General features: G+C 42.6%; 1 protein-coding gene across 1 annotated transcript in view; it reads left to right on the top strand.

Annotated features, from left to right (window-relative positions):
• LOC129861127 (voltage-dependent L-type calcium channel subunit alpha-1D-like) overlaps positions 1-25,285 on the top strand; it is a 138,986-nt gene that overhangs the window by 26,714 nt on the left and 86,987 nt on the right. Inside the window, exons 3-6 of the mRNA XM_055932277.1 lie at positions 14,536-14,675; positions 17,920-18,059; positions 19,041-19,193; positions 21,264-21,460. Of these exons, the coding sequence (XP_055788252.1) occupies positions 14,536-14,675; positions 17,920-18,059; positions 19,041-19,193; positions 21,264-21,460 (630 nt within the window). The remainder of the gene's footprint in view (positions 1-14,535; positions 14,676-17,919; positions 18,060-19,040; positions 19,194-21,263; positions 21,461-25,285) is intronic.

Here is a 25,285-nt window from a genome sequence, read left to right as displayed (position 1 = left end):
CAAGGTCAAATGTATATTGTGTGAACATCAATGGAAAATTATGTTACACCTAAAATAAATATGTGACAGATGTAGGATCTTAATTTGAGTCAGTTTGCCTTTTTAAACCTCGAATACACAACAAGTTTGCATTTCCTACTGTGCAGGAAAGTTCTCAGCAACAAAATAGTGATCAAATTAAGATCGTACATCTGGATGAATGTCCATATAAACTGACTTTTTTGGAAATTGTGGAACATTGTACAACATTGTGAGAATGTTCTCTGCAACCTCTTAAGTACAATATGTGAATATCACAAGAATACGCTTGCAACATCCCAGACAACTCCCATTTTTGTGTTTTGGGAACCTATCTCTTGTCATATCGCCACAATGTTCTCAAAACCTAAAGTAATGTTTTAGGAACTTTTAAAGAACAGAAAAATGTGTTCTGCGAACGTTCTTGTAACAGGTGAATGTTTTTAGCACCCTAAAAGAAACATTGTATAATCATCTGCACAACTGGACAGTTCACCACCAGACTGTTCCCACAACCCAGTGAAGCATTACGGTAACCTTTAAAGAACAGACTAAAAGTATTATGGGAATGGTTTTGCAACATCAGGCAAATGTTGTATACAAACATTGTATAATTATCAGCATGACTGGACAGTTTTTGTGTTATGAGACAATTTGCCGCAACTTAACAAACGTTCTGGGAACTTTCACAGTACCAATTTTGGTTTGCTGGGAACATTTTAGTAAATGTTGGATGAACATTTTCCCGTTTTGCTGGGTCTGTTACTAACGTCATGTTGTCATCATGTGACACCGTCTCTCTGCCATTGTGACAACACCTAGCCCTGGTCACACAGAGTGCATGCTGGGAAGATAGGAACTCGGGAGGTAGGGACCATGTGACCCAAGGTGGGGGTTGTTGTGGTTTGTGTTCATCCAAACGGCATTGAGTCTGTCCACTCTGATCAGCGTCAGCTGCTCTGGTGGCATGTCATGAACCCTCTCTGGTACACCAACCACTCCACTGCTGTTCCCAGCTGATCCATCTAGCAGGACATGCGTGAGGCTGCCCACCCAACCCTGCCAACCGATCAATCCGAAACACACAGAAAAGTAGAGAGAGGGAGGGAAAGAGAGAGAGACCGACTGAGTAGAAAGCACAGCGACCTGTCCCCCCCAGCGATAGGTACCATGCAGGCTGCACAGCAGAAGTAGCAGCACAGCACATACAACTGATTATACTGTACACAGTATCTCTCTATGTCCGATTAACATGAATCAATTTGACTGGCTCGCCCCTGTGTAGTTGGTTTATACAGTGTGATCTCCCCCATGCTCTCTCTCGCTCTGTCCTCTCTATTTCTCTTTCTCTCTTCTACCGCTTTCTCTACCGCCCCTATCTCTCTGTACAGTGAGAATATAACATGAATGGCAGAACTGGGTTAGATCTGTACATTTGCAGTGGTTGTTTGGGCCAGTGAGCAGCAGCAGTTGTGTGCTGTATGGAGTCAGGCCTTAATCCGGCAGTAATGTCCTCACTCCTTTTTCATGCTATCTCACTAAGCACCATGCCCCTACAGAGCATGCACACTCGTGTGTGTGTGTGTGTGTGTGTGTGTGTGTGTGTGTGTGTGTGTGTGTGTGTGTGTGTGTGTGTGTGTGTGTGTGTGTGTGTGTGTGTGTGTGTGTGTGTGTGTGTGGATGTGTCTTACATGTAAGTGTGTGTATGCATTTGTGGGCATGCGTATGTGGTCCTTCTAAGCCTGTGAAGCCGTGGCTAAGCCTTGCTGACTCATGGTCTATACCTCAGGCTAATGCTAACACGAGCGTAGCTAGCTAGCGTCTCAGCCCAAGCACCGAGGAGAGAAGAAGGCCAGTGGCGGGGAGGCAGCAGACGTCTGAAATAAAGACTGTCTAATTGATTGGCTTCATCCCATGTGAATGCCTTGATAAACAGATTTGCCTCTATTCACAGCCATCACAGCTTCTTAAAATGAACATAGACTAATGGGAGTTACTTCATCCCTTCAGGCTAGATTTGGCTGAAAGAACAAAGAAATTAATAAAAGATTGCACAGACATTTGTCTGCCTCTAGCCCACACACCCACAGTTTAACAGAGGATACCTCAGATACACTGAGGAAACTGAAATCTTTCCAATCCAGACTTCCTGTCAGGATTTGGGTCAATTCAGTTTTCAATTCAATCCATTCTTAGGTTGAATTTCAATTCACTTTCTGGATTGATTCCTGGGATCGAAGGGGGCTCCACCTCTGTCCACCTGAATAGACAGACAGGGTAGCAGGTAGCCTAGCGGTTAGAGCGTTGGGCAAGTATCCCGAAAGTTCATAAATTCGAATTCCTGAGCCGACAAGGTGAAAGATCTGGCTGTGCCCTTAGGAGCAATTTGACGCTTAGACCTAATTTCTCCAGTGTCAAAGGGGATTATGGGAGACCCTGGCCATGACCCAACTCTCCGAGGTTGGATTTGGGATATGCAAAAAACACATTTTTAATTCACTCGTGTACATGTGTGAAATTGGACAAATATACGCACCCACCACATTATTATTATTATTATTACGAATCATCAATCTGTCAACTCCATGTTGCCATGTTGAGTTATTGGTTTATTTGGTGGGATGATAGATTGTTCTGTGTACATAGCTAGATTATGATGAGTGATCTGAGCAGCTCAGGCCTTGGGGGCTAGGGCAGGGGAAGTGGGTGACAGACAGGATTACAGTGAAGAGAGGAGCACACTCTCTGTCTCACACAGCTGCTCTCTCTCCTCCAGTGTCTTTCCTCCAGTGTCTCTCCTCCAGTCTTTCTCCTCCATCTCTTATTCACTTTCGCTTTTTCTATCTCTTTCTCTATCTCTCTTTCTCACACAAATATTTATCTCGCACTTTCTCCCTCAGTCTCTCACTTGCCCTTGAAAGATGACACTTGTGACAGCCATTTATTGATGGAGAGATACCTTTTCCTGTATTGGTCACTGGGTATTGGCTGTACATTAGGAGAGTGACGTTCTCCTGTACTGGTCACTGGGCTATGGACTGTACATTAGGAGAGCTCCCTCTCCTTCCCTGTCAAAAGACAAACACTCTACACTAAACACTACAAGACTAAAGAGATAAAGAACATTGTCCTAGCGGTGTAAATAAATTGGTTACAGCAACAATCATTCATTTGTTGTAGAAAGGACTGGATGTTTTATTTGAGTTCTCAATTCAATTTAGATTGGTTCATTTAGATGCCTCAGAAAAATAGAGGGTTTGGGTTCAGAAAGAGTTCACTGAGAGAGTCGTGCTCTATGTTCCTTTTCCATGTCCTATGGGTTCAACCCTCAGGACTCTACCTGTGTCTGTTTACCTGGGAATGTTGAAAACAAAAACTCTCATTTCTATATGCAGGAAATCCTTTTTTAATAATGGGCATGGTAAGAATTGACGACCAAAGTGCGAGTCATAATTCCCATGACACCTTCTAGCAAAATCTGAAAAGCGGTTCCTTCATTTATTCCATAGGATATTTTTAGATTCACTTAGAATAAGGTCTGTGTTTCGTGTAGGCTTACACCGCCTTGCCAATTTTATAACTGTGTAGATATCCATAGGACAAGGTAACTCTGATCAATATTGGCTAAATATAAGCAAAGATACTTTTTTTTGTAGAGTGTATTTATGAAAATATGTTGACAAACGTTACCTTATCCTAGTGAGATTTACACAGGTATCAAAACGTTGAGGCGGTTAAAGCCTGCACGAAACACAGACCTTATTTGAAGTAGATCAAGACATTCTCTATGGAAGACATGAACGGTAAAATAACGAAGGAATCCCTGTCAAGTTCAGCCGCAAGTTATTACAGGAATTATAACGCGTCGACTATTTCTCTCTAAACCATATACCTTTGACTAATCCGGAAACTATCACCTCAAAAACAAAACGTTTATTCCATTCCGTATTTTATCTAACGGGTGGCATCCATGAGTCTAAATATTCCTGTTACATTGCACAACCTTTAATGTTATGTCATAATTACGTAAAATTCTGGCAAATTAGTTCGCAAAGAGCCAGGCGGCCCAAACTGTTGCATATACCCTGACTCTGCGTGCAATGAACGCAAGAGGAATGACACAATTTCACCTGGTTAATATTGCCTGCTAACCTGGATTTCTTTTAGCTAAATATGCAGGTTTAAAAATATATACTTGTGTATTGATTTTAAGAAAGGCATTGATGTTTATGGTTAAGTACACATTGGAGCAATGACAGTCATTGATTGATTGTTTTTTATAAGATAAGTTTAATGCTAGCTAGCAACTTACCTTAGCTTACTGCATTCACAGGCAGGCTCCTCGTGGAGTGCAATGTAATCAGTGTTAGAGCGTTGGACTAGTTAACTGTAAGGTTGCAAGATTGGATCCCCCGAGCTGACAAGGTTAAAAATCTGTCTTTCTGCCCCTGAACGAGGCAGAACGTTCCTAGGCTGTCATTGAAAATAAGAATGTGTTCTTAACTGACTTGCCTAGTTAAATAAAGATTAAATAAAGGTGAAAAAAATAAATAAATACGATTTCCGATTGTTATGAAAACTTGAAATCGGCCCCGATTCATTGGCCATTCCAATTAACCGGCCGACCTCTATATAGAAGTGGCCATCACAAAGCTCTGACCTCAATCCCATAGAAAATTTGTGGGCAGAACTGAAAAAGCGTGTGCGAGCAAGGAGGCCTACAAACCTGACTCAGTACACCAGCTCTGTCAGGAGGAATGGGCCAAAATTCACCCAACTTATTGTGGGAAGCTTGTGGAAGCCTACCCGAAACGTTTGACCCAAGTTAAACAATTTAAAGTCAATGCTACCAAATACTATTTGAGTGTATGTAAACTTCCGACTTCAAATGTATGTACTCAATAAATGAATGTTTACGTTGTGAGACAAAACTGAAACATAAGTCCATTTAGAGTCTTCTCTATGCAAACACATAATGCCAACCCTCAGTGAGTTTAGTATATTCCTTAATAAGGAGAACGTAGCCTACCATGTATTAAGACAGATGACGACCAGACTAGTCAAAAGGACCACAAAGATGTTGATTAGTGGACTGAATCCAAAAACGTCACTTTAGGGTTGGACCCAAATGTGGGGATTTAATCTTATGGTCTAGTAGTCCAAAGTCAATGGGGCGGCAGGTAGCCTAGTGGTTAGAGCGTTGCTATATCGAATCCCCGAGCTGACAAGGTAAAAGTCTGTTGTTCTGCCCCTGTTCCTAGGCTGTCATTGTAAGTAACAATTTGTTCTTAACTGACTTGCCTAGCTAAATAACGGTTACCATTTTTTTTTTGAATTAAGCAATCCTTTGACAGTGATTTGGGTCATGCCTCACTCTCATCCTGTGATTTGGCCAGTCACAGTGGCTACCAGGGACCTGTTTCGGAAGGAATTTTAGGATACTATTCCACTCTACTGAATGATGTGCTTAAAGTGCTTTACATTAGGGGAAACATCTCATCCACTACCAACGGATGAAGAGTTCAACCTCTTGGCACCCCTTCATCATCACTTGGCTCTCTCACACTGGAGCTGTTCTCACCCTAGAGCTGTTTTCACACTGGATCTGTTCTCATACTGGAGCTGTTCTCACACTGGATCTGGTCTCACACTGGAGCTTTTTTCACACTGGAGCTGTTTTCACACTGGAGCTGTTCTCACACTGGATCTGTTCTCACACTGGAGCTGTTCTCACACTGGAGCTCTTCTCTTCTCAGTATTATTAACTGATGTTCCATAAATCTCAGCAGTACTATAATTTTTTATGTATATACTGAATATTTGAAACATACAATATACTTGCAGTGAAGCCGCTCAACAACTACATCACATTAGTAATCTAACAGACTCACATCCAGAGCGACACACAGACGCAACCAGGGTCAATGCCCTGCTCAAGGGCACGTCAACAGATCTCCCACAAGGTCAAAAACGGGGACCCGAACCAGCGATCCTTCAGCCACTGGTCCGAGCCCCCAACCGCCAGGCCACCAGCCCTCCAAGATCCCACCCACAGTTCCCCAAGAGCTGCCCCTCAACCATCCAAGACCTCTCCCCCCACAGCCCCCCGTACAGATAAAAAATATATATATATATATATTATAACAATTCCATTCCCCACCCCCAAGACCCCCTCATGCACCAACAACCAACTAAATGAACAAAATAGAAAGACAAAGGAAAACAGAAAAGAACAATGCAAAAAACAAAAGACATCAAGGGCAGCTAAAATCATAACCGCAAGACCAAGTGAATATGTTTGAGTGCATGTATTGCACTATTTACATGTATGTGTGTCCGTGTATGTGCACATGTGTGAATTTGAATGAGATTGTGTGTATATACATGTGTACAAACACCTGCACGGCATCAGCCCCAAGCAAACCGGCATTAGCTGTAAAAACACTGGCCCTCAGTGTCATTCAAACATACTTTTTATTATGTTTTATTTTGACTTTTATCTTTGACCATCTTTCTATCTCCCGCCCAGCAACTCCACTCCCACTTGTCTCCCATTCCACATCCCAACCCTCAGCTTCCCTCAGCCCATCCCACCTATCTCTGCTGGCCACCCTCTTCGGATTTCTACGCAGTGGTACTATAAAACTGATGTTCTATAAATCTCAGTGGTACTATTAACTGATGTTCTATAAATCTCAGTGGTACTATATAACTGATGTTCTATAAATCTCAGTGGTACTATTAACTGATGTTCTATAAATCTCAGTGGTACTATAAAACTGATGTTCTATAGATCTCAGTGGTAGTATTAACTGATGTTCTATAAATCTCAGTGGTACTATTAACTGATGTTCTATAAATCTCAGTGGTACTATTAACTGATGTTCTATAAATCTCAGTGGTACTATAAAACTGATGTTCTATAAATCTCAGCGGTACTATTAACTGATGTTCTATAAATCTCAGTGGTACTATAAAACTGATGTTCTATAAATCTCAGTGGTACTATTAACTGATGTTCTATAAATCTCAGTGGTACTATAAAACTGATGTTCTATAAATCTCAGTGGTACTATTAACTGATGTTCTATAAATCTCAGTGGTACTATAAAACTGATGTTCTATAAATCTCAGTGGTACTATTAACTGATGCTCTATAAATCTCAGTGGTACTATTAAATGATGTTCTATAAATCTCAGTGGTACTATTAACTGATGTTCTATAAATCTCAGTGGTACTATAAAACTGATGTTCTATAAATCTCAGTGGTACTATTAACTGATGTTCTATAAATCTCAGTGGTACTATTAACTGATGTTCTATAAATCTCAGTGGTACTATAAAACTGATGTTCTATAAATCTCAGTGGTACTATTAACTGATGTTCTATAAATCTCAGTGGTACTATAAAACTGATGTTCTATAAATCTCAGTGGTACTATTAACTGATGTTTCATAGATCTCAGCGGTACTATAAAACTGATGTTCTATAAATCTCAGTGGTACTATTAACTGATGTTTCATAGATCTCAGCGGTACTATAAAACTGATGTTCTATAAATCTCAGTGGTACTATTAACTGATGTTTCATAGATCTCAGTGGTACTATTAACTGATGTTCTATAAATCTCAGCGGTACTATTAACTGATGTTCTATAAATCTCAGTGGTACTATTAAACTGATGTTCTATAAATCTCAGTGGTACTATTAACTGATGTTCTATAAATCTCAGCGGTACTATTAACTGATGTTCTATAAATCTCAGTGGTACTATTAACTGATGTTCTATAAATCTCAGTGGTACTATTAACTGATGTTCCATCTGTTGGCTGGCTGTTCACAATGGCTTTCTAGTGAGAGATGCTGCTCCCCTCCTCCCACTCCTGATTACACCTTCTGTCTCTTTTGTCACCTGTAATATCTCCTCTTCAGGCCCTTCCCCTTCCATGTCTGTTCTGTTACAAAGCAGGTGGTTGTAGGAGGGAGGCACGCAGGTGCACACAAACACACACACGCACGCACGCACGCACGCACGCACGCACGCACGCACGCACGCACGCACGCACGCACGCACACACACACACACACACACACACACACACACACACACACACACACACACACACACACACACACACACACACACACACACACACACAGTGACTTAAGGCCACAAAGGCAGCAGCAGGGTGGATTTGGCCTACGTGGCTGCCACAGCGTCAGAGCTCTACTAAGTGCCTTCATTCAGACGTGATTATTAAAGAGGTAGTCGGCAGGTCTGCTTTGTCAGCTGTTGACAGAGCACAAAAGGGGACATTTCAGACCAAAATAAACACAGGGGACAGGGGTGAGGGAGGGGACACACATTCAAGCAGTTACATATTTTTTTAATCGCTCTGGTACTATTTTCACCAGTATGTAGTAAATTTCACAACTCTTAGTACAAAACTCAAAACAGATCATCAAAAAGGCATTTCTTTTTCAAACTTTAAGCAGATTTTCAATTTACTAAGTACAACACACAAAATCACACAGTAACTTTTTCACCAAACCTAATCAGTGTTTTATCTAGAAATACCTTTCATATAAAGTAATTGCCTTTCACAATGCAATGCTTACAATACTTTTCATATGATTCTCTTCTCATTTGTTTAAATACATTTGACCATCACTTAATCCAACTGCACTTAACGGTTAATCACTTAACCGTTTGGTAAACCTATAGATTTTAAACTGCCTTGTCAACTATATATAGATTTTAAACTGGTTTGTATACTATATATGGATTTTAAACTGGTTTGTCTACTATATATAGATTTCAATCAAATCAAATTGTATTTGTCAGATCACATGGTTAGCAGATGTTAATGCGAGTGTAGCGAAATGCTTGTGCTTCTAGTTCCGACAATGCAGTAATAATCAACTAGTAATCTAACCTAACAATTCCACAACTACTACCTTATACACACAAGTGTAAAGGGATAAAGAATATGTACATAAAGATATATGAATGAGTGATGGTACAGAACGGCATAGGCAAGATGCAGTAGATGGTATAGAGTACAGTATATACATATGAGATGAGTAATGTAGGGTATGTAAACATAAAAGTGCATAGTTTAAAGTGGCTAGTGGTACATGTATTACATAAAGATGGCAAGATGCAGTAGATGATATAGAGTACAGTATATATATATACATTATATTAAGTGGCATTGTTCTACTATATATGGATTTTAAACTGGTTTGTCTACTATATATAGTTTTTAAACTGGTTTGTCTACTATATATGGATTTTATACTGGTTTGTCTACTATATATGTGTCACGACCGTCTATGGGTGAGAGAGAGGACCAAGGCGCAGCGTGTGAGAAATACATCTTCTTTTATTAAAGATGACGAAACACGAAACAAACACTTTTACAAAACATAACAACAAACGATCGTGAAGCTATAGACGTAAGTGCACACACAAGCTACAAACGTACAACATAGACAATTACCCACATTAACCTGTAATTTACAGTACTGTAGCATATTACTTTCAGCACTTCTAAGGGTGATTTGAAACACGTAACTTGCATTGTTTGCTATTCGATTAACTGGTAGTTAAAACAACTAAATTGAAAAGTGATTAAACCAATGTTCTCATTACATTTTACAATAAACATATATTTTGAATCAATGGTTGTGTGGTGAGAGATGTTTACAATCCAAATGAATGCACAATGACAGAGCTCTTATGAGTGTGAAGCAGCTAGCGCTGACTCAATCTCTGACCCCACAAGGTCTTCACTTGGAGATGCATCAGCTGCCCACTTCAAAGACTACTGTGTGTCTGTTGAAAACCTATGGCCTGGATGTGTGGTGGCTGAGGTTTACTTTTAAGCACTTGTTAGGTTTCTCACCTCTTCCAGACTTCTGTAATCTCACCCACCAGCCGGCTCTCTCTTGGGGACGAGGATAATACTTATGTAGCTGGTTGTCTATTTTCTAATTTTCTCCATGTCCTTTGTCATTCCTCTTTTGTTTCCTCTGTGAAGCATGCTTGTTTTGTTATAAAGCAGCTTCCTCTAGCCATCCAGTTATTTCTTTATTTTATTTATTGAACCTTTATTTAACCAGGCAAGTCAGTTAAGAACAAATTCTTATTTTCAATGACGGCCTAGGAACAGCCATTTAGCCATTCATCGTATGAATAGATTATTTACCCACATTGTTGTCATCCTATCAGCCTCACAGGTTAATTTGCTCTATCTCTGTATTACTCTGCATTAGCTAATCCCTGTGTGAAAATGTCTGCTGTCTGGCTGCCTGCCTTTTATTGCTCTGTGAATATCAGTAGCATTACGTCCTGTACTGTACTGAATCAACATTGAGGCAGAGAAGCAGAGGCTGCCTGGCTGGCTTTATGTCTCTTTAAAATCTGCTGTTGAATTATAAGAACATACGGGTTGAATGATGTGGACATCTCTCCCAGATAAAGGGATATGCTCTCTGACCACTATTACTGTGTACGTGTAAAACTCATGCTGTTACCCAGGTAACATTTGAATTACGCAACAAACGGGAGATAGCATTTCCTGATGTTGACTTTGTGCACGACGTTGTATGACAGTCATTTCTGTCCGGTGTCTTGTGCAAGCCATCCTGCTTTGTTGAGTATATTGTTACCGAGCCCAAGTCCAGACATCATGTCCTGTCACCCGACAATCATCTGTCTGTGTGGCGCTGCACCATCATCATCGATCATCGTATAAATTACATTAATGTTGTTTTCACAGACCTTTTATCTGTCTATCTGGATTAACAACCTGTTCTCTCTCTCTCTCTCTTCCCCAGTACAGTTTAAACCTGTTCTCTCTCTCTTCCCCAGTACAGTTTAAACCTGTCCTCTCTCTCTCTCTTCCCCAGTACAGTTTAAACCTGTCGTCTCTCTCTCTCTCTCTCTTCCCCAGTACAGTTTAAACCTGTTCTCTCTCTCTTCCCCAGTACAGTTTAAAGCTGTTCTCTCTCTCTCTCTCTTCCCCAGTACAGTTTAAACCTGTTCTCTCTCTCTTCCCCAGTACAGTTTAAACCTGTCCTCTCTCTCTCTCTCTCTTCCCCAGTACAGTTTAAACCTGTCCTCTCTCTCTCCCTCTCTCTTCCCCAGTACAGTTTAAACCTGTCCTCTCTCTCTCTCTCTTCCCCAGTACAGTTTAAACCTGTTCTCTCTCTCTCTCTTCCCCAGTACAGTTTAAACCTGTCGTCTCTCTCTCTCTCTCTCTTCCCCAGTACAGTTTAAACCTGTTCTCTCTCTCTTCCCCAGTACAGTTTAAAGCTGTTCTCTCTCTCTCTCTCTTCCCCAGTACAGTTTAAACCTGTTCTATCTCTCTTCCCCAGTACAGTTTAAACCTGTTCTCTCTCTCTCTCTTCCCCAGTACAGTTTAAAGCTGTTCTCTCTCTCTTCCCCAGTACAGTTTAAAGCTGTTCTCGCTCTCTCTCTCTCTCTCTTCCCCAGTACAGTTTAAACATGTTCTCTCTCTCTTCCCCAGTACAGTTTAAATCTGTTCTCTCTCTCTCTCTCTTCCCCAGTACAGTTTAAAGCTGTTCTCGCTCTCTCTCTCTCTCTCTCTCTTCCCCAGTACAGTTTAAACATGTTCTCTCTCTCTTCCCCAGTACAGTTTAAACCTGTTCTCTCTCTCTCTCTCTCTCTTCCCCAGTACAGTTTAAACCTGTTCTCTCTCTCTTCCCCAGTACAGTTTAAACCTGTTCTCTCTCTCTTCCCCAGTACAGTTTAAACCTGTTCTCTCTCTCTCTCTTCCCCAGTACAGTTTAAACCTGTTCTCTCTCTCTTCCCCAGTACAGTTTAAACCTGTTCTCTCTCTCTTCCCCAGTACAGTTTAAACCTGTTCTCTCTCTCTTCCCCAGTACAGTTTAAACCTGTTCTCTCTCTCTCTCTTCCCCAGTACAGTTTAAACCTGTTCTCTCTCTCTTCCCCAGTACAGTTTAAACCTGTTCTCTCTCTCTTCCCCAGTACAGTTTAAACCTGTTCTCTCTCTCTTCCCCAGTACAGTTTAAACCTGTTCTCTCTCTCTCTCTTCCCCAGTACAGTTTAAACCTGTTCTCTCTCTCTCTCTTCCCCAGTACAGTTTAAACCTGTTCTCTCTCTCTCTATTCCCCAGTACAGTTAAAACCTGTTCTCTCTCTCTCTCTCTCTCTCTCTCTCTCTCTCTCTCTCTCTCTCTCTCTCTCTCTCTTCCCCAGTACAGTTTAAACCTGTTCTCTCTCTCTTCCCCAGTACAGTTTAAACCTGTTCTCTCTCTCTCTCTCTACCCCAGTACAGTTTAAACCTGTTCTCTCTCTCTCTCTCTTCCCCAGTACAGTTTAAACCTGTCCTCTCTCTCTCTTCCCCAGTACAGTTTAAACCTGTTCTCTCTCTTCCCCAGTACAGTTTAAACCTGTTCTCTCTCTCTCTCTCTTCCCCAGTACAGTTTAAACCTGTTCTCTCTCTCTCTTCCCCAGTACAGTTTAAACCTGTTCTCTCTCTCTCTCTCTCACTTCCCCAGTACAGTTTAAACCTGTTCTCTCTCTCTCTCTCTCTTCCCCAGTACAGTTTAAAGCTGTTCTTTCTCTCTCTTCCCCAGTACAGTTTAAACCTGTCCTCTCTCTTTCTCTCTCTTCCCCAGTACAGTTTAAACCTGTTCTCTCTCTCTTCCCCAGTACAGTTTAAACCTGTTCTCTCTCTCTCTCTTCCCCAGTACAGTTTAAACCTGTTCTCTCTCTCTTCCCCAGTACAGTTTAAACCTGTTCTCTCTCTCTCTCTCTTCCCCAGTACAGTTTAAACCTGTTCTCTCTCTCTTCCCCAGTACAGTTTAAACCTGTTCTCTATCTCTCTCTCTTCCCCAGTACAGTTTAAACCCGTTCTCTCTCTCTTCCCCAGTACAGTTTAAACCTGTTCTCTCTCTCTTCCCCAGTACAGTTTAAACTTGTTATCTCTCTCTTCCCCAGTACAGTTTAAACCTGTTCTCTCTCTCTCTCTCTCTCTCTTCCCCAGTACAGTTTAAACCTGTTATCTCTCTCTCTCTCTCTCTCTTCCCCAGTACAGTTTAAACCTGTTCTCTCTCTCTCTCTCTCTCTCTCTTCCCCAGTACAGTTTAAACATGTTCTCTCTCTCTTCCCCAGTACAGTTTAAACCTGTTATCTCTCTCTCTTCCCCAGTACAGTTTAAACCTGTTATCTCTCTCTCTTCCCCAGTACAGTTTAAACCTGTTCTCTCTCTCTTCCCCAGTACAGTTTAAACCTGTTATCTCTCTCTCTTCCCCAGTACAGTTTAAACCTGTTCTCTCTCTCTTCCCCAGTACAGTTTAAACCTGTTATCTCTCTCTTCCCCAGTACAGTTTAAACCTGTTCTCTCTCTCTCTCTCTTCCCCAGTACAGTTTAAACCTGTTATCTCTCTCTCTTCCCCAGTACAGTTTAAACCTGTTCTCTCTCTCTTCCCCAGTACAGTTTAAACTTGTTCTCTCTCTCACTTCCCCAGTACAGTTTAAACCTGTTCTCTCTCTCTTCCCCAGTACAGTTTAAACCTGTTCTCTCTCTCTTCCCCAGTACAGTTTAAACCTGTCCTCTCTCTCTCTCTCTCTCTCTCTCTTCCCCAGTACAGTTTAAAGCTGTTCTTTCTCTCTCTTCCCCAGTACAGTTTAAACCTGTTCTCTCTCTCTCTCTCTCTTCCCCAGTACAGTTTAACCTGTTCTCTCTCTCTTCCCCAGTACAGTTTAAACCTGTTCTCTCTCTCACTTCCCCAGTACAGTTTAAACCTGTTCTCTCTCTCTCTTCCCCAGTACAGTTTAAACCTGTTCTCTCTCTCTTCCCCAGTACAGTTTAAATCTGTTCTCTCTCTCTCTCTCTTCCCCAGTACAGTTTAAATATGTTCTCTCTCTCTCTCTCTCCCTCTCTCTTCCCCAGTACAGTTTAACCTGTTCTCTCTCTCTTCCCCAGTACAGTTTAAACCTGTTCTCTCTCTCTTCCCGAGTACAGTTTAAACCTGTTCTCTCTCTCTCTTCCCCAGTACAGTTTAAACCTGTTCTCTCTCTCTTCCCCAGTACAGTTTAAACCTGTTCTCTCTCTCTTCCCCAGTACAGTTTAAATCTGTTCTCTCTCTCTCTCTCTTCCCCAGTACAGTTTAAATCTGTTCTCTCTCTCTCTCTCTTCCCCAGTACAGTTTAAATCTGTTCTCTCTCTCTCTCTCTCTTCCCCAGTACAGTTGAAATCTGTTGGCTCAACCATTACTTCCTGCTTACTGCACAATGAACCAATCAGACTTCTTTCTTTAAAGAGTATTTGTTGCTTTTATTTATGCACTGTTTCCTCTATATTGTAAATTATGGCCGCCATCGCTCACCACACCCCCACCTTCGCTAATTCTGCCACCGCTGCTGAAAGAAAATCTAAGGGAAACACTGTTATTATTCACATCTGTGATGGTCTTTTTTTCTTCTTTTTTTTCTCACCCTCTCTTTCCCCCCCTCCCCACAGGAAACAGTAGAATATGCCTTCCTGATCATCTTTACGATAGAGACCTTTCTGAAGATCATAGCGTATGGTTTAGTCATGCATCAGAACTCCTACGTAAGGAACGGCTGGAACATGCTAGATTTTGTCATTGTTATAGTAGGGTAAGTACCACGTTCCTCCTAGACAGAGTCATACACACATGCATGTACTCACACACACACACTCAAGCGCGCACACACACTCAGGCGCGCACACACACACGCACGCACGCACGCATGTACACACATGACTATGTCAGATCCTGCTGATGCCCAAGGCCCAAAATAAAGCCCAATCTGGAACACTGAAAGGTTACAAAAATGTTAACATAAACACAAGAATGTTGTAAGATGTTATGTAATGAACAACACTGTAGAACACACAAACACACAGCAACATATTCAGAGGGAAAACACACATGCAACAATTCACCCTCCCTGTGTATCAGTCTCTATTTGATCAAGAAGGATCATCGGCTTAAGACTCTTCATCACATCCAGTAACAACAAGAGGCTCTGGCAATCACAAACACACACACACACACACACACACACACACACACACACACACACACACACACACACACACACACACACACACACACACACACACACACACACACACACACACACACACACACACACACACACACACACACACACACACACACACACACAGTAGTACCTCTGTGAATTACCTGAGATCCTGTCGTCTGTCACATGGTTTTAGAATTTGGGTTCGGGTCAAGAGGAAGTCACACACTCGCTTCTGATTTTAAAAAAGGAAATGGGAAAAAATACTTAGTGTAGTCTACAACATAATGCTTGATCCCATGATACAGTACCAGTCAAAAGTTTGGGCACTGTCACACCCTGACCTTAGAGAGCCTTTTTATGTCTCTATTTGGTTTGGTCAGGGTGTGATTTGGGGTGGGCATTCTTGTTTTCTATGATTTTGTGTTTCTAAGTTTTGGCCGGGTATGGTTCTCAATAAGGGACAGCTGTCTATCGTTGTCTCTGATTGGGAACCATACTTAGGTAGCCCTTTTTCCCTCCTTTCGTTGTGGGTATTTAACTTTGTTTGTGGCACTATAGCCCTGTAAGCTTCACGGTTGTCTTTCGTTTGTTGTTTTGTTGGCGTCACTTTTCTATAATAAAAGGAATATGTACGCTCACCACGCTGCACCTTGGTCCACTTCTTACAACGGCCGTGACAGGCACACCTACTCATTCAAGGGTGTTTCTTTATTTTGACTATTTTCTACACTGTAGAATATAAGTGAAGACATCAAAACTATGAAATAACACACATGGAATCATGTAGTAACCAAAACAAAGTTTTAACAAATCTTAAATGTATTTTATATTTGAGAGTCTTCACACTCTTGGCATTCTCTCAACCAGCTTCACCTGGAATGCTTTTCCAACAGTCTTGAAGGAGTTCCCACATATGCAGAGCCCTTGTTGGCTGCTGTTCCTTCACTCTGCGGTCCAACTCATCCCAACCATCTCAATTGGTTTGATCATTTGGCCTGGTCATCTGATGCAGCACTCCATCACTCTCCTTCCTGGTCAAATAGCCCTTACACAGTCTGGAGGTGTGTTGGGTCATTGTCCTGTTGAAAAACAAATGATAGTCCCACTAAGTGCAAACCAGATTTGATGGCGTATCGCTGCAGAATGCTGTGGTATCCATGCTGGTCAAGTGTGCCTTGAATTCTAAATAAATCACAGACATTTTCACCAACAAAGCACCCCCACATCATCACACCTCCTCCTCTATGCTTCATGGTGGGAACCACACATGCAGAGATAATTTGTTCGCCTACTCTGCATCTCACAAAGACACACTGCGGTTGGAACCAAAAATCTCAAATTTGTATCAGACCAGAGGACAGATTTCCACCGGTCTAATGTCCATTGCTCGTGTTTCTTGGCCCAAGCAAGTCTCTTCTTATTATTGGTGTCCTTTAGCAGTGGTTTCTTTGAAGCATTCAACCACGAAGGCCTGATTCATGCAGTCTCCTCTGAACAGTTGATGTTGAGATGTGTCTGTTATTTGAATTCTGTGAAGTATTTTCTGAGGCTGGCAGCTCTAATGAACTTATCCCCTGCAGCAAATGTAACTCTGGATCTTCCTTTCCTGTTGTGGTCCTCGTGAGAGCCAGTTTCATCATAGCGCTTGATGGTTTTTGCGACTGCACACGAAGAAACTTTCATATTTCTTTACATTTTCTGCATTGACTGACCTTCATTTCTTAAAGTAATGATGGACTATCATTTCTCTTTGCTTATATGACCTGTTTTTGCCACCCCTACCTTGTCACAACACAACTGATTGACTCAAACGCATTAAGAAGGAAATAAATTAACTTTTAACAAGGCACACCTATTAATTGAAATGCATTCCAGGTGACTACCTCATGAAGCTGGTTGAGAGAATGCCAAGAGTGTGCAAAGCTGTCATCAAGGCAAAGGGTGGCTACTTTGAAGAATCTCAAATATAAAATATATTTTGATTTGTTTAACACTTTTTGGGTTACTACATGATTCCATGTGTGTTATTTCATAGTTTTGATGTCTTCACTATTATTCTACAATGTAGAAATAGTAACAATAGAGAAAAACCCTTGAATGAGTAGGTGTGTCCAATTTTTGGACTGGTACTGTATATCTGGGAAGAGCTGAGCCTTCCTTGAAGGGTATTCTTCTCGTTATTTTCTCTCCTTTTAGTGGCTTTCTGTAATGGTAGTTGATATCATTTGAATTATATTTTCATACACTCATTATTGACAGAAATATATAATTATATTGAGGGGTGTGTTGGCAGACAGACTCTGGGGTGTGTTAATCAGTTGAAACACACACACATACACACACACACACACACATATAGAGAGAGACCTTGTGTGGTGGTCAGGGTGACGTTTATGTCCTGCACAGCTTCCCCGTGGGGCTCCAGTGTAAACTGAGGACGAGGTGTGAAACACTGAATGTAAACATAGAGAGATAAAGGTGAATTAAACAACACGTTTCACTGCACCTGTTTGGTGTATGTGACAATAAAACACACACACCCATACACACTACAGTAGATGGCCCAGAAAATACCATTAAGATAAATCAAAGCTCTGTCACCTCATTCTCAGAAAGCCTTATGACTCAGGGCTGTATGTTACAATTATGTCATCTATTTCTCTGTGTGTCTGACCTTTGTGATATCTCTCTCTCTCTCTCTCTCTCTCTCTCTCTCTCTCTCTCTCTCTCTCTCTCTCTCTCTCTCTCTCTCTCTCTCTCTCTCTCTCTCTCTCTCTCTCTCCCTCACCCTTTCTCTTTATCTCTCTTTCCCCTCTCTCCTCCCGCACAGGTTGTTCAGTGTAGTTCTGGAGGTGATAACCAAAGAGGGTGATGCGGGGGCTCAGGGGGGTAAACCAGGAGCCTTTGACGTCAAGGCCCTCCGAGCATTCCGTGTGCTCCGCCCCCTCCGTCTTGTCTCAGGAGTACCCAGTGAGTCGCCATTGCGCCAGAACATGTCTTCACTATGGAGATATGTTACCATGTTTATACCATATGAAGAGTTTATTTCTAAAATGCCAAACACCAATTTTTCACATTTGTGTTTTTTCAACTTTTGAAAATATTGCTCATGTGTGTCAAACATTACTATTCTCAGATAATTCATTTATAGATTTTAGATGTGTATGAAAATGTTTTTTTGGGCGGGCAAAATGCTATATATCCATTGTTTAGCTAGAATGGAATATTTGATTGTGATAATTGTTTGCCTCACCTAGCTATCTTAAGATGAATGCACTTACTCGAAGTCACTCTGGATAAGAGTTTCTGCTAAATGACTAACATGTCAAATGTTTTACATACAGATCTCATATTAATGTATTGAATTATAATTACAAAAATAAAATATATATTGATGTCACAAATGTATCATTTGTACATTGCTTTATTTAAATGTAGTTATTTGTTACATTTGACTGTGTAAAACCTAGCAGTACTACTTATGTCACTGTGAGTGAGGTGGATATATAGCATTTTAGAAAAAATATGATTATTTGTCTCTGAAATGAAACCATCAAGTGATAGACTTAAAACAAATACATGTCTGTCATTGAATAACCCCGTTACATAATTAGATTGGTGTGTTTTTTCACTCTCTCTCTCATCATTTCTTTCAGCAATAAAAGCTCATTTACCTGCATTTCTGAAAATAAATATATTGCATTTTGGAATTAAAATATTCATATGTCTCTAGTTCAATATGACGTTTTCATTGATACACGTGTACAGTCTGAAATCCATAGGCATAAACATCAATAAATAGTTTAGAATTAGGTTCGCTGTCCTCATAGCATTATACTGTGTGTGAGTGCGTGTTTGTGTGTGTGTGTGTGTGTGTGTGTGTGTGTGTGTGTGTGTGTGTGTGTGTGTGTGTGTGTGTGTATCTGAGCCCTCTCTCTCGGTCTCTGTCAGGTTTACAGGTAGTGTTGAACGCCATCATTAAAGCCATGGTTCCTCTGCTCCACATCGCTCTGCTAGTCCTCTTCGTCATCATCATCTATGCCATCATCGGCTTGGAACTCTTCATCGGCAAGATGCACGCCACCTGCTACCTGGCAGGCACCGGTAAGGACCTGCGCCCATAATCTGTCCATCTCAGTCCTCCTCTGCCTGTCACAAGTTAAACTCTTTCCAGATGTTGATGCATGTCAGCTCTACAGACAAAAGTTATGCTGCATTTAGATGATGGATGCAAAAAAACGTCCTACTAGTCGGAATAGCAGGACAAGAAAGCAAGAAAGATGGTGACGGAAAAAGCAAGCCTGCACAATGGTATGTGTTGCTATAGTGATTTCAGTAAACAATCAGTGCAAATCAACATCCGGTAGAAAACAATGCTATGGCAGACGGTTTTAATACGTTTTAATATTTTAACTCTGGCGGCAAGTCCCATCTACCGTGGTGGCTGAAGGCATTCACCGCCAGCCCTCAGCGGCATTTACGTCGCTCTCTCATTGAAACCAATGGCATCCGGTTTGCCGTCTACCTCGTGCATCTAAACGCAGCATTACTGATAACCAATACTGTAGAAAAACACAGGTTCAATTCTTTTTTGACTGATATGAATCATCTGTCTGTACGAACCCTAAGACCTCAGTCACTCACTAGTTGGAATCGGCTTTGATTCAATATTTCATCTGCTGACAATCATGACCCTTATTCTAGCACTCAGGCCCTGAATATGAATTAATATACAATGAATATTACTTACAGTCAATCGGGGGATCTATATGAAACATGTATATGAAAGCTAGATGACATTGTTTCATTTCTCAGCTACAATAATCTGGTTTTATAGTGGGGAGTTTATGGACAACGTGTGTATGTATTGCCCTCTCTCTTTGTTACTTGATTGTTTACATCCCTGTGGTAGTTTAGAAGCAGCAATACAGGGCAGTTCAGGGCAGAGTAGACCCAGATCTCTGCTAGCTGTAATCCGGGGCTCTATGCTGATGTTTGCCCTTGAGAAAGGCACTTACCTGGGACTCAGACTCCTTCTCATCATCATGCTATTAGAAGTGATTATGGATGAAAGGAGATGTAAGCCATGTCAGTTGAGCAGATGAAGTGGAACTGCAGGGGGTGTTTATGAATGTAATGTATGTGTGATTATGAATGTAATGTATGTGTGATTATGAATGTAATGTGTGTGTGATTATGAATGTAATGTGTGTGTGATTATGAATGTAATGTGTGTGTGATTATGAATGTAATGTGTGTGTGTGTGTGTGTGTGTGTGCATGTGTGTGTGTGATTATGAATGTAATGTGTGTGATGATGAATGTAATGTGTGTGATTATGAATGTAATGTGTGTGATTATGAATGTAATGTATGTGTGATTATGAATGTAATGTGTGTGATGATGAATGTAATGTGTGTGATGATGAATGTAATGTGTGTGATTATGAATGTAATGTATGTGTGATTATGAATGTAATGTGTGTGCGATTATGAATGTAATGTGTGTGTGATTATGAATGTAATGTGTGTGTGATTATGAATGTAATGTGTGTGTGTGTGTGTGTGTGTGTGCATGTGTGTGTGTGATTATGAATGTAATGTGTGTGATGATGAATGTAATGTGTGTGATTATGAATGTAATGTGTGTGATTATGAATGTAATGTGTGTGATTATGAATGTAATGTGTGTGTGTGTGTGTGTGTGTGTGTGTGTGTGTGTGTGTGTGTGTGTGTGTGTGTGTGTGTGTGTGTGTGTGTGTGTGTGTGTGTGTGTGTGTGTGTGTGTGTGTGTGAAAAAGAGAAAAATAGCCTCTGATGTGCTAGTGTGCTATAAGAATGATGTGTTAAACACTGTACTGTACACTATACATGTATACATATGAAATGTGTATCTTTAAACAAGAGTATGTGAGCAAAACTAGACAAAATAGTTTGCTTTATAAGGGAATAAAGCCACACTTTTCTGTGCGTCCGAGTGTCTTTTCACACCACTGAATGTATTTGATATTCTCGTTGCCCTCTGATGTTTTGTGTCATTGTTTACTCAGCTGTTGTCAGGCATTCCATGCTGTGCATTATTGTTGTCCATGTTTAGTAACTTCTAACTATTCTCCTTCCCTCTTTCTCCCATATCTCTCCCTTCCCTCCCCCTCTCTCTCTCTATATCCCTGTAGGCATTTTGGCAGAGGAGGAGCCTGTTCCGTGTGCAATGTCAGGCCATGGGCGCCAGTGCATGATGAATGGGACTGTGTGTAGAGAGGGATGGCATGGCCCCAACAGTGGCATCACCAACTTTGACAACTTCCTGTTTGCCATGCTTACTGTTTTCCAGTGTATCACCATGGAGGGCTGGACTGATGTTCTCTACTGGGTGAGGCTGCTGCTTTATGAACCACACCCAGCTAGCAACTAGTTAGCCATCTCTACTCACAGTAACACAGAGGTTTCAACAGGGTTAGCTTAGCGTCATCGCTAATACTGGATGAGCTCCAATCAAATCCAACCTATAGAACCTATAAAATGTCAGACTAGAGGTCTCCAACTTTTTGGACCCGTACCAAAATGAACCTGGGACTTTCCCATTCGGACCCGATATGCATGAATACATTTTTAAAATATAGAAGACGTTCCGAACGGACCCGAGGACAACTAGACTTGTATAGACCTAGTCGGATCCAGAACCGCATCAAATCCGAGTGAGGGAAGCAGCAGAAAAGTGTTAAGCTACTTTATTAACCAGAGTTGATAAAGTGTGAGGTAGATAGAGGTGACGCTCTAGCAGGGGCTGTGCTGTGTGTAGGCTACCGTGAATGTGAGCGAGTGACACAGGGAGGAGGGAGGGAGAGACGAGAGGGCAATCAACCAAGCCCGGCTTGTGCTATAGTATACTAATAGCTGCCATATCTAGGTTATTTATCATTCAATGCGATTATGTAGTACTCGTCTTGACTGTATCAAATTGGGAGAAGCTAATTACGCTAGCTAGATAGGTAGCTAAGCTAATTGAGGCTGCATGCACTCGTCCTACACACTTAAACAGACATCAGCTCCATTCAGAATATAAAGTAGCAGCCTACCTGTTCTTGGTTGATGTAGCCTATCCTTTTCCCTCTCCCTCTTTCTTTCTCTCTGTCTCGCTTTCTCTCTCTCTTTCTCTCTCTCTCTCTCTCTCTCTCTCTCTCTCTCTCTCTCTCTCTCTCTCTGTCTCTCTCTGTCTCTCTCTCTCTCTCTCGCTTTGTCTCTCACTTTCTCTCTCACTTTCTGTCTCACTTTCTTTCTCTCTCTCTCCCCCTCTCTCTCTCTCTCTCTCTCTCTCTCTCTGTCTCTCTCTCTCTCTCTCTAAATTCAATTCAATTCAATTTGCTTTATTGGCATGACGTACCAATGTACATATTGCCAAAGCTTACTTTGGATATTTACAATATGAAAATAATCAGAATCAAAATTGTCAACGGGACAACAGTAACAACAATATCCAAGGGTCAAAATAACCATATTTTGAACAATAACAATAAGCATACAGTAGAGTACATGTGCAGGTTGATTGGTCTGTCAGACACTGTCCCTCAACTTATGGCAGGCAGCAATGTAGTGCGCTGCCAACCCACAGTTCTCTGCGTCCTCCCCCAACAGGACGGGTAGCCTACTCTCACCAGAGAGGTCTTTGAAACCTTGAATAAGAGTTTCAAATTTGGGGAAATGACACTCTAATTGTTTTATATTTTTCACATTTTGTCAGGAAATCTCTCTCTCTCTACTGCAGCAGTCACGTTAGGATCCGAACAAGCCAATTAAAATGACACATACTCTAGACCTGTGACAATCATATCAGATTATCAGATTGTTTAGAATGCTGGATCCGGACCCGCTCGGCTCCCGGATCGGGTCATGGGTATTCGGGTACAGGTGGATCGGTGAAGACCTCTATGTCAGACATACACAAACATAGTCCACCCTTTCCTCTCGCTTTCACCTCCCTCTTTCTTCCCCTATACTTCCCTCTCTCTGTCCCTGAACCCTACCCCTGAACCCTACCCTATGTCCCTGGACCCTACCCCTTTCCCTGAACCATAGCCCTGTCCCTGAACCCTGTCCCCTAACCCTAACCCTAATCCTGTCCCTGGACCCTACTCCTTTCCCTGAACCATACCCCTGTCCCTGAACCCTGTCCCCTAACCCTAACCCTAATCCTGTCCCTGGACCCTACTCCTTTCCCTGAACCATACCCCTGTCCCTGAACCCTGTCCCCTAACCCTAACCCTAATCCTGTCCCTGAACCCTATCCCTGTCCCTGAACCATACCCCTGTCCCTGAACCCTGTCCCCTAACCCTACCACTGTCCCTGAACCCTGAACCCTATTCCTGTCCCTGAACCCTACCCCTGAACCCTATTCCTGTCCCCGAACCCCATTCCTGTTTCTGAACCCTATTCCTGAACCCTATTCCTGTCCCTGAACCCTACCCCTGAACCCTATTCCTGTCCCTGAACCATACCCCTGTCCCTGAACCCTGTCCCCTAACCCTACCACTGTCCCTGAACCCTGAACCCTACCCGTGTCGCTGAACCCTATTCCTATTCCTGTCCCTGAACCCTGAACCCTACCCCTGTCCCTGAACCCTATTGCTGTCCCTGAACCCTATTGCTGTCCCTGAACCCTATTCCTGTCCCTGAACCATACCCCTGTCCCTGAACCCTATTCCTGTCCCTGAACCATACCCCTGAACCCTATTCCTGTACCTGAACCCTACCCCTGAACCCTATTCCTGTCCCTGAACCATACCCCTGTCCCTGAACCCTACCCCTGAACCCTATTCCTGTCCCTGAACCCTATTCCTATTCCTGTCCCTGAACCCTACCCCTGAACCCTATTCCTGTCCCTGAACCCTACCCCTACCCCTGAACCCTACCCCTGTCCCTGAACCCTATTCCTGTCCCTGAACCCTATTCCTGTCCCTGAACCCTATTCCTGTCTCTGAACCCTATTCCTGTCTCTGAACCCTACCCCTGTCCCTGAACCCTACCCCTGTCCCTGAACCCTATTCCTGTCCCTGAACCCTATTCCTGTCACTGAACCCTATTCCAGTCCCTGAACCCTATTCCTGTCTCTGAACCCTATTCCTGTCCCTGAACCCTATTCCTGTCCCTGAACCCTATTCCTGTCCCTGAACCATACCCCTGAACCCTATTCCTGTCCCTGAACCCTACCCCTGAACCCTATTCCTGTCCCTGAACCATACCCCTGTCCCTGAATCCTATTCCTGTCCCTGAACCCTACCCCTGAACCCTATTCCTGTCCCTGAACCCTATTCCTATTCCTGTCCCTGAACCCTACCCCTGAACCCTATTCCTGTCCCTGAACCCTACCCCTACCCCTGAACCCTACCCCTGTCCCTGAACCCTATTCCTGTCCCTGAACCCTATTCCTGTCTCTGAACCCTATTCCTGTCTCTGAACCCTACCCCTGTCCCTGAACCCTACCACTGTCCCTGAACCCTATTCCTGTCCCTGAACCCTATTCCTGTCACTGAACCCTATTCCAGTCCCTGAACCCTATTCCTGTCTCTGAACCCTATTCCTGTCCCTGAACCCTACCCCTGAACCCTATTCCTGTCCCTGAACCCTATTTCTGTCCCTGAACCATACCCCTGAACCCTACCCCTGTCCATGAACCCTACCCCTGTCCCTGAACCCTATTCCTGTCCCTGAACCCTATTCCTGTCCCTGAACCCTATTCCTGTCCCTGAACCCTATTCCTGTCCCTGAACCCTATTCCTGTCCCTGAACCCTATTCCTGTCCCTGAACCCTATTCCTGTCCCTGAACCCTACCCCTGTCCCTGAACCCTATTCCTGTCCCTGAACCCTATTCCTGTCCCTGAACCCTATTCCTGTCCCTGAACCCTATTCCTGTCCCTGAACCCTATTCCTGTCCCTGAACCCTACCCCTGTCCCTGAACCCTATTCCTGTCCCTGAACCCTACCCCTGAACCCTATTCCTATTCCTATTCCTGTCCCTGAACCCTATTCCTGTCCCTGGACCATACCCCTGAACCCTACCCCTGTCCCTGAACCCTACCCCTGTCCCTGAACCCTATTCCTGTCCCTGAACCCTATTCCTGTCCCTGAACCCTATTCCTGTCCCTGAACCCTATTCCTGTCCCTGAACCCTACCCCTGTCCCTGAACCCTATTCCTGTC

The sequence above is a fragment of the Salvelinus fontinalis genome, chromosome 8 (genome assembly GCF_029448725.1).
Source record: "Salvelinus fontinalis isolate EN_2023a chromosome 8, ASM2944872v1, whole genome shotgun sequence".
Lineage (NCBI taxonomy): Eukaryota > Metazoa > Chordata > Actinopteri > Salmoniformes > Salmonidae > Salvelinus > Salvelinus fontinalis.
The sequence above is the reverse complement of the archived record's forward strand: the minus strand, read 5'-3'. Positions and strand labels throughout refer to the sequence as shown.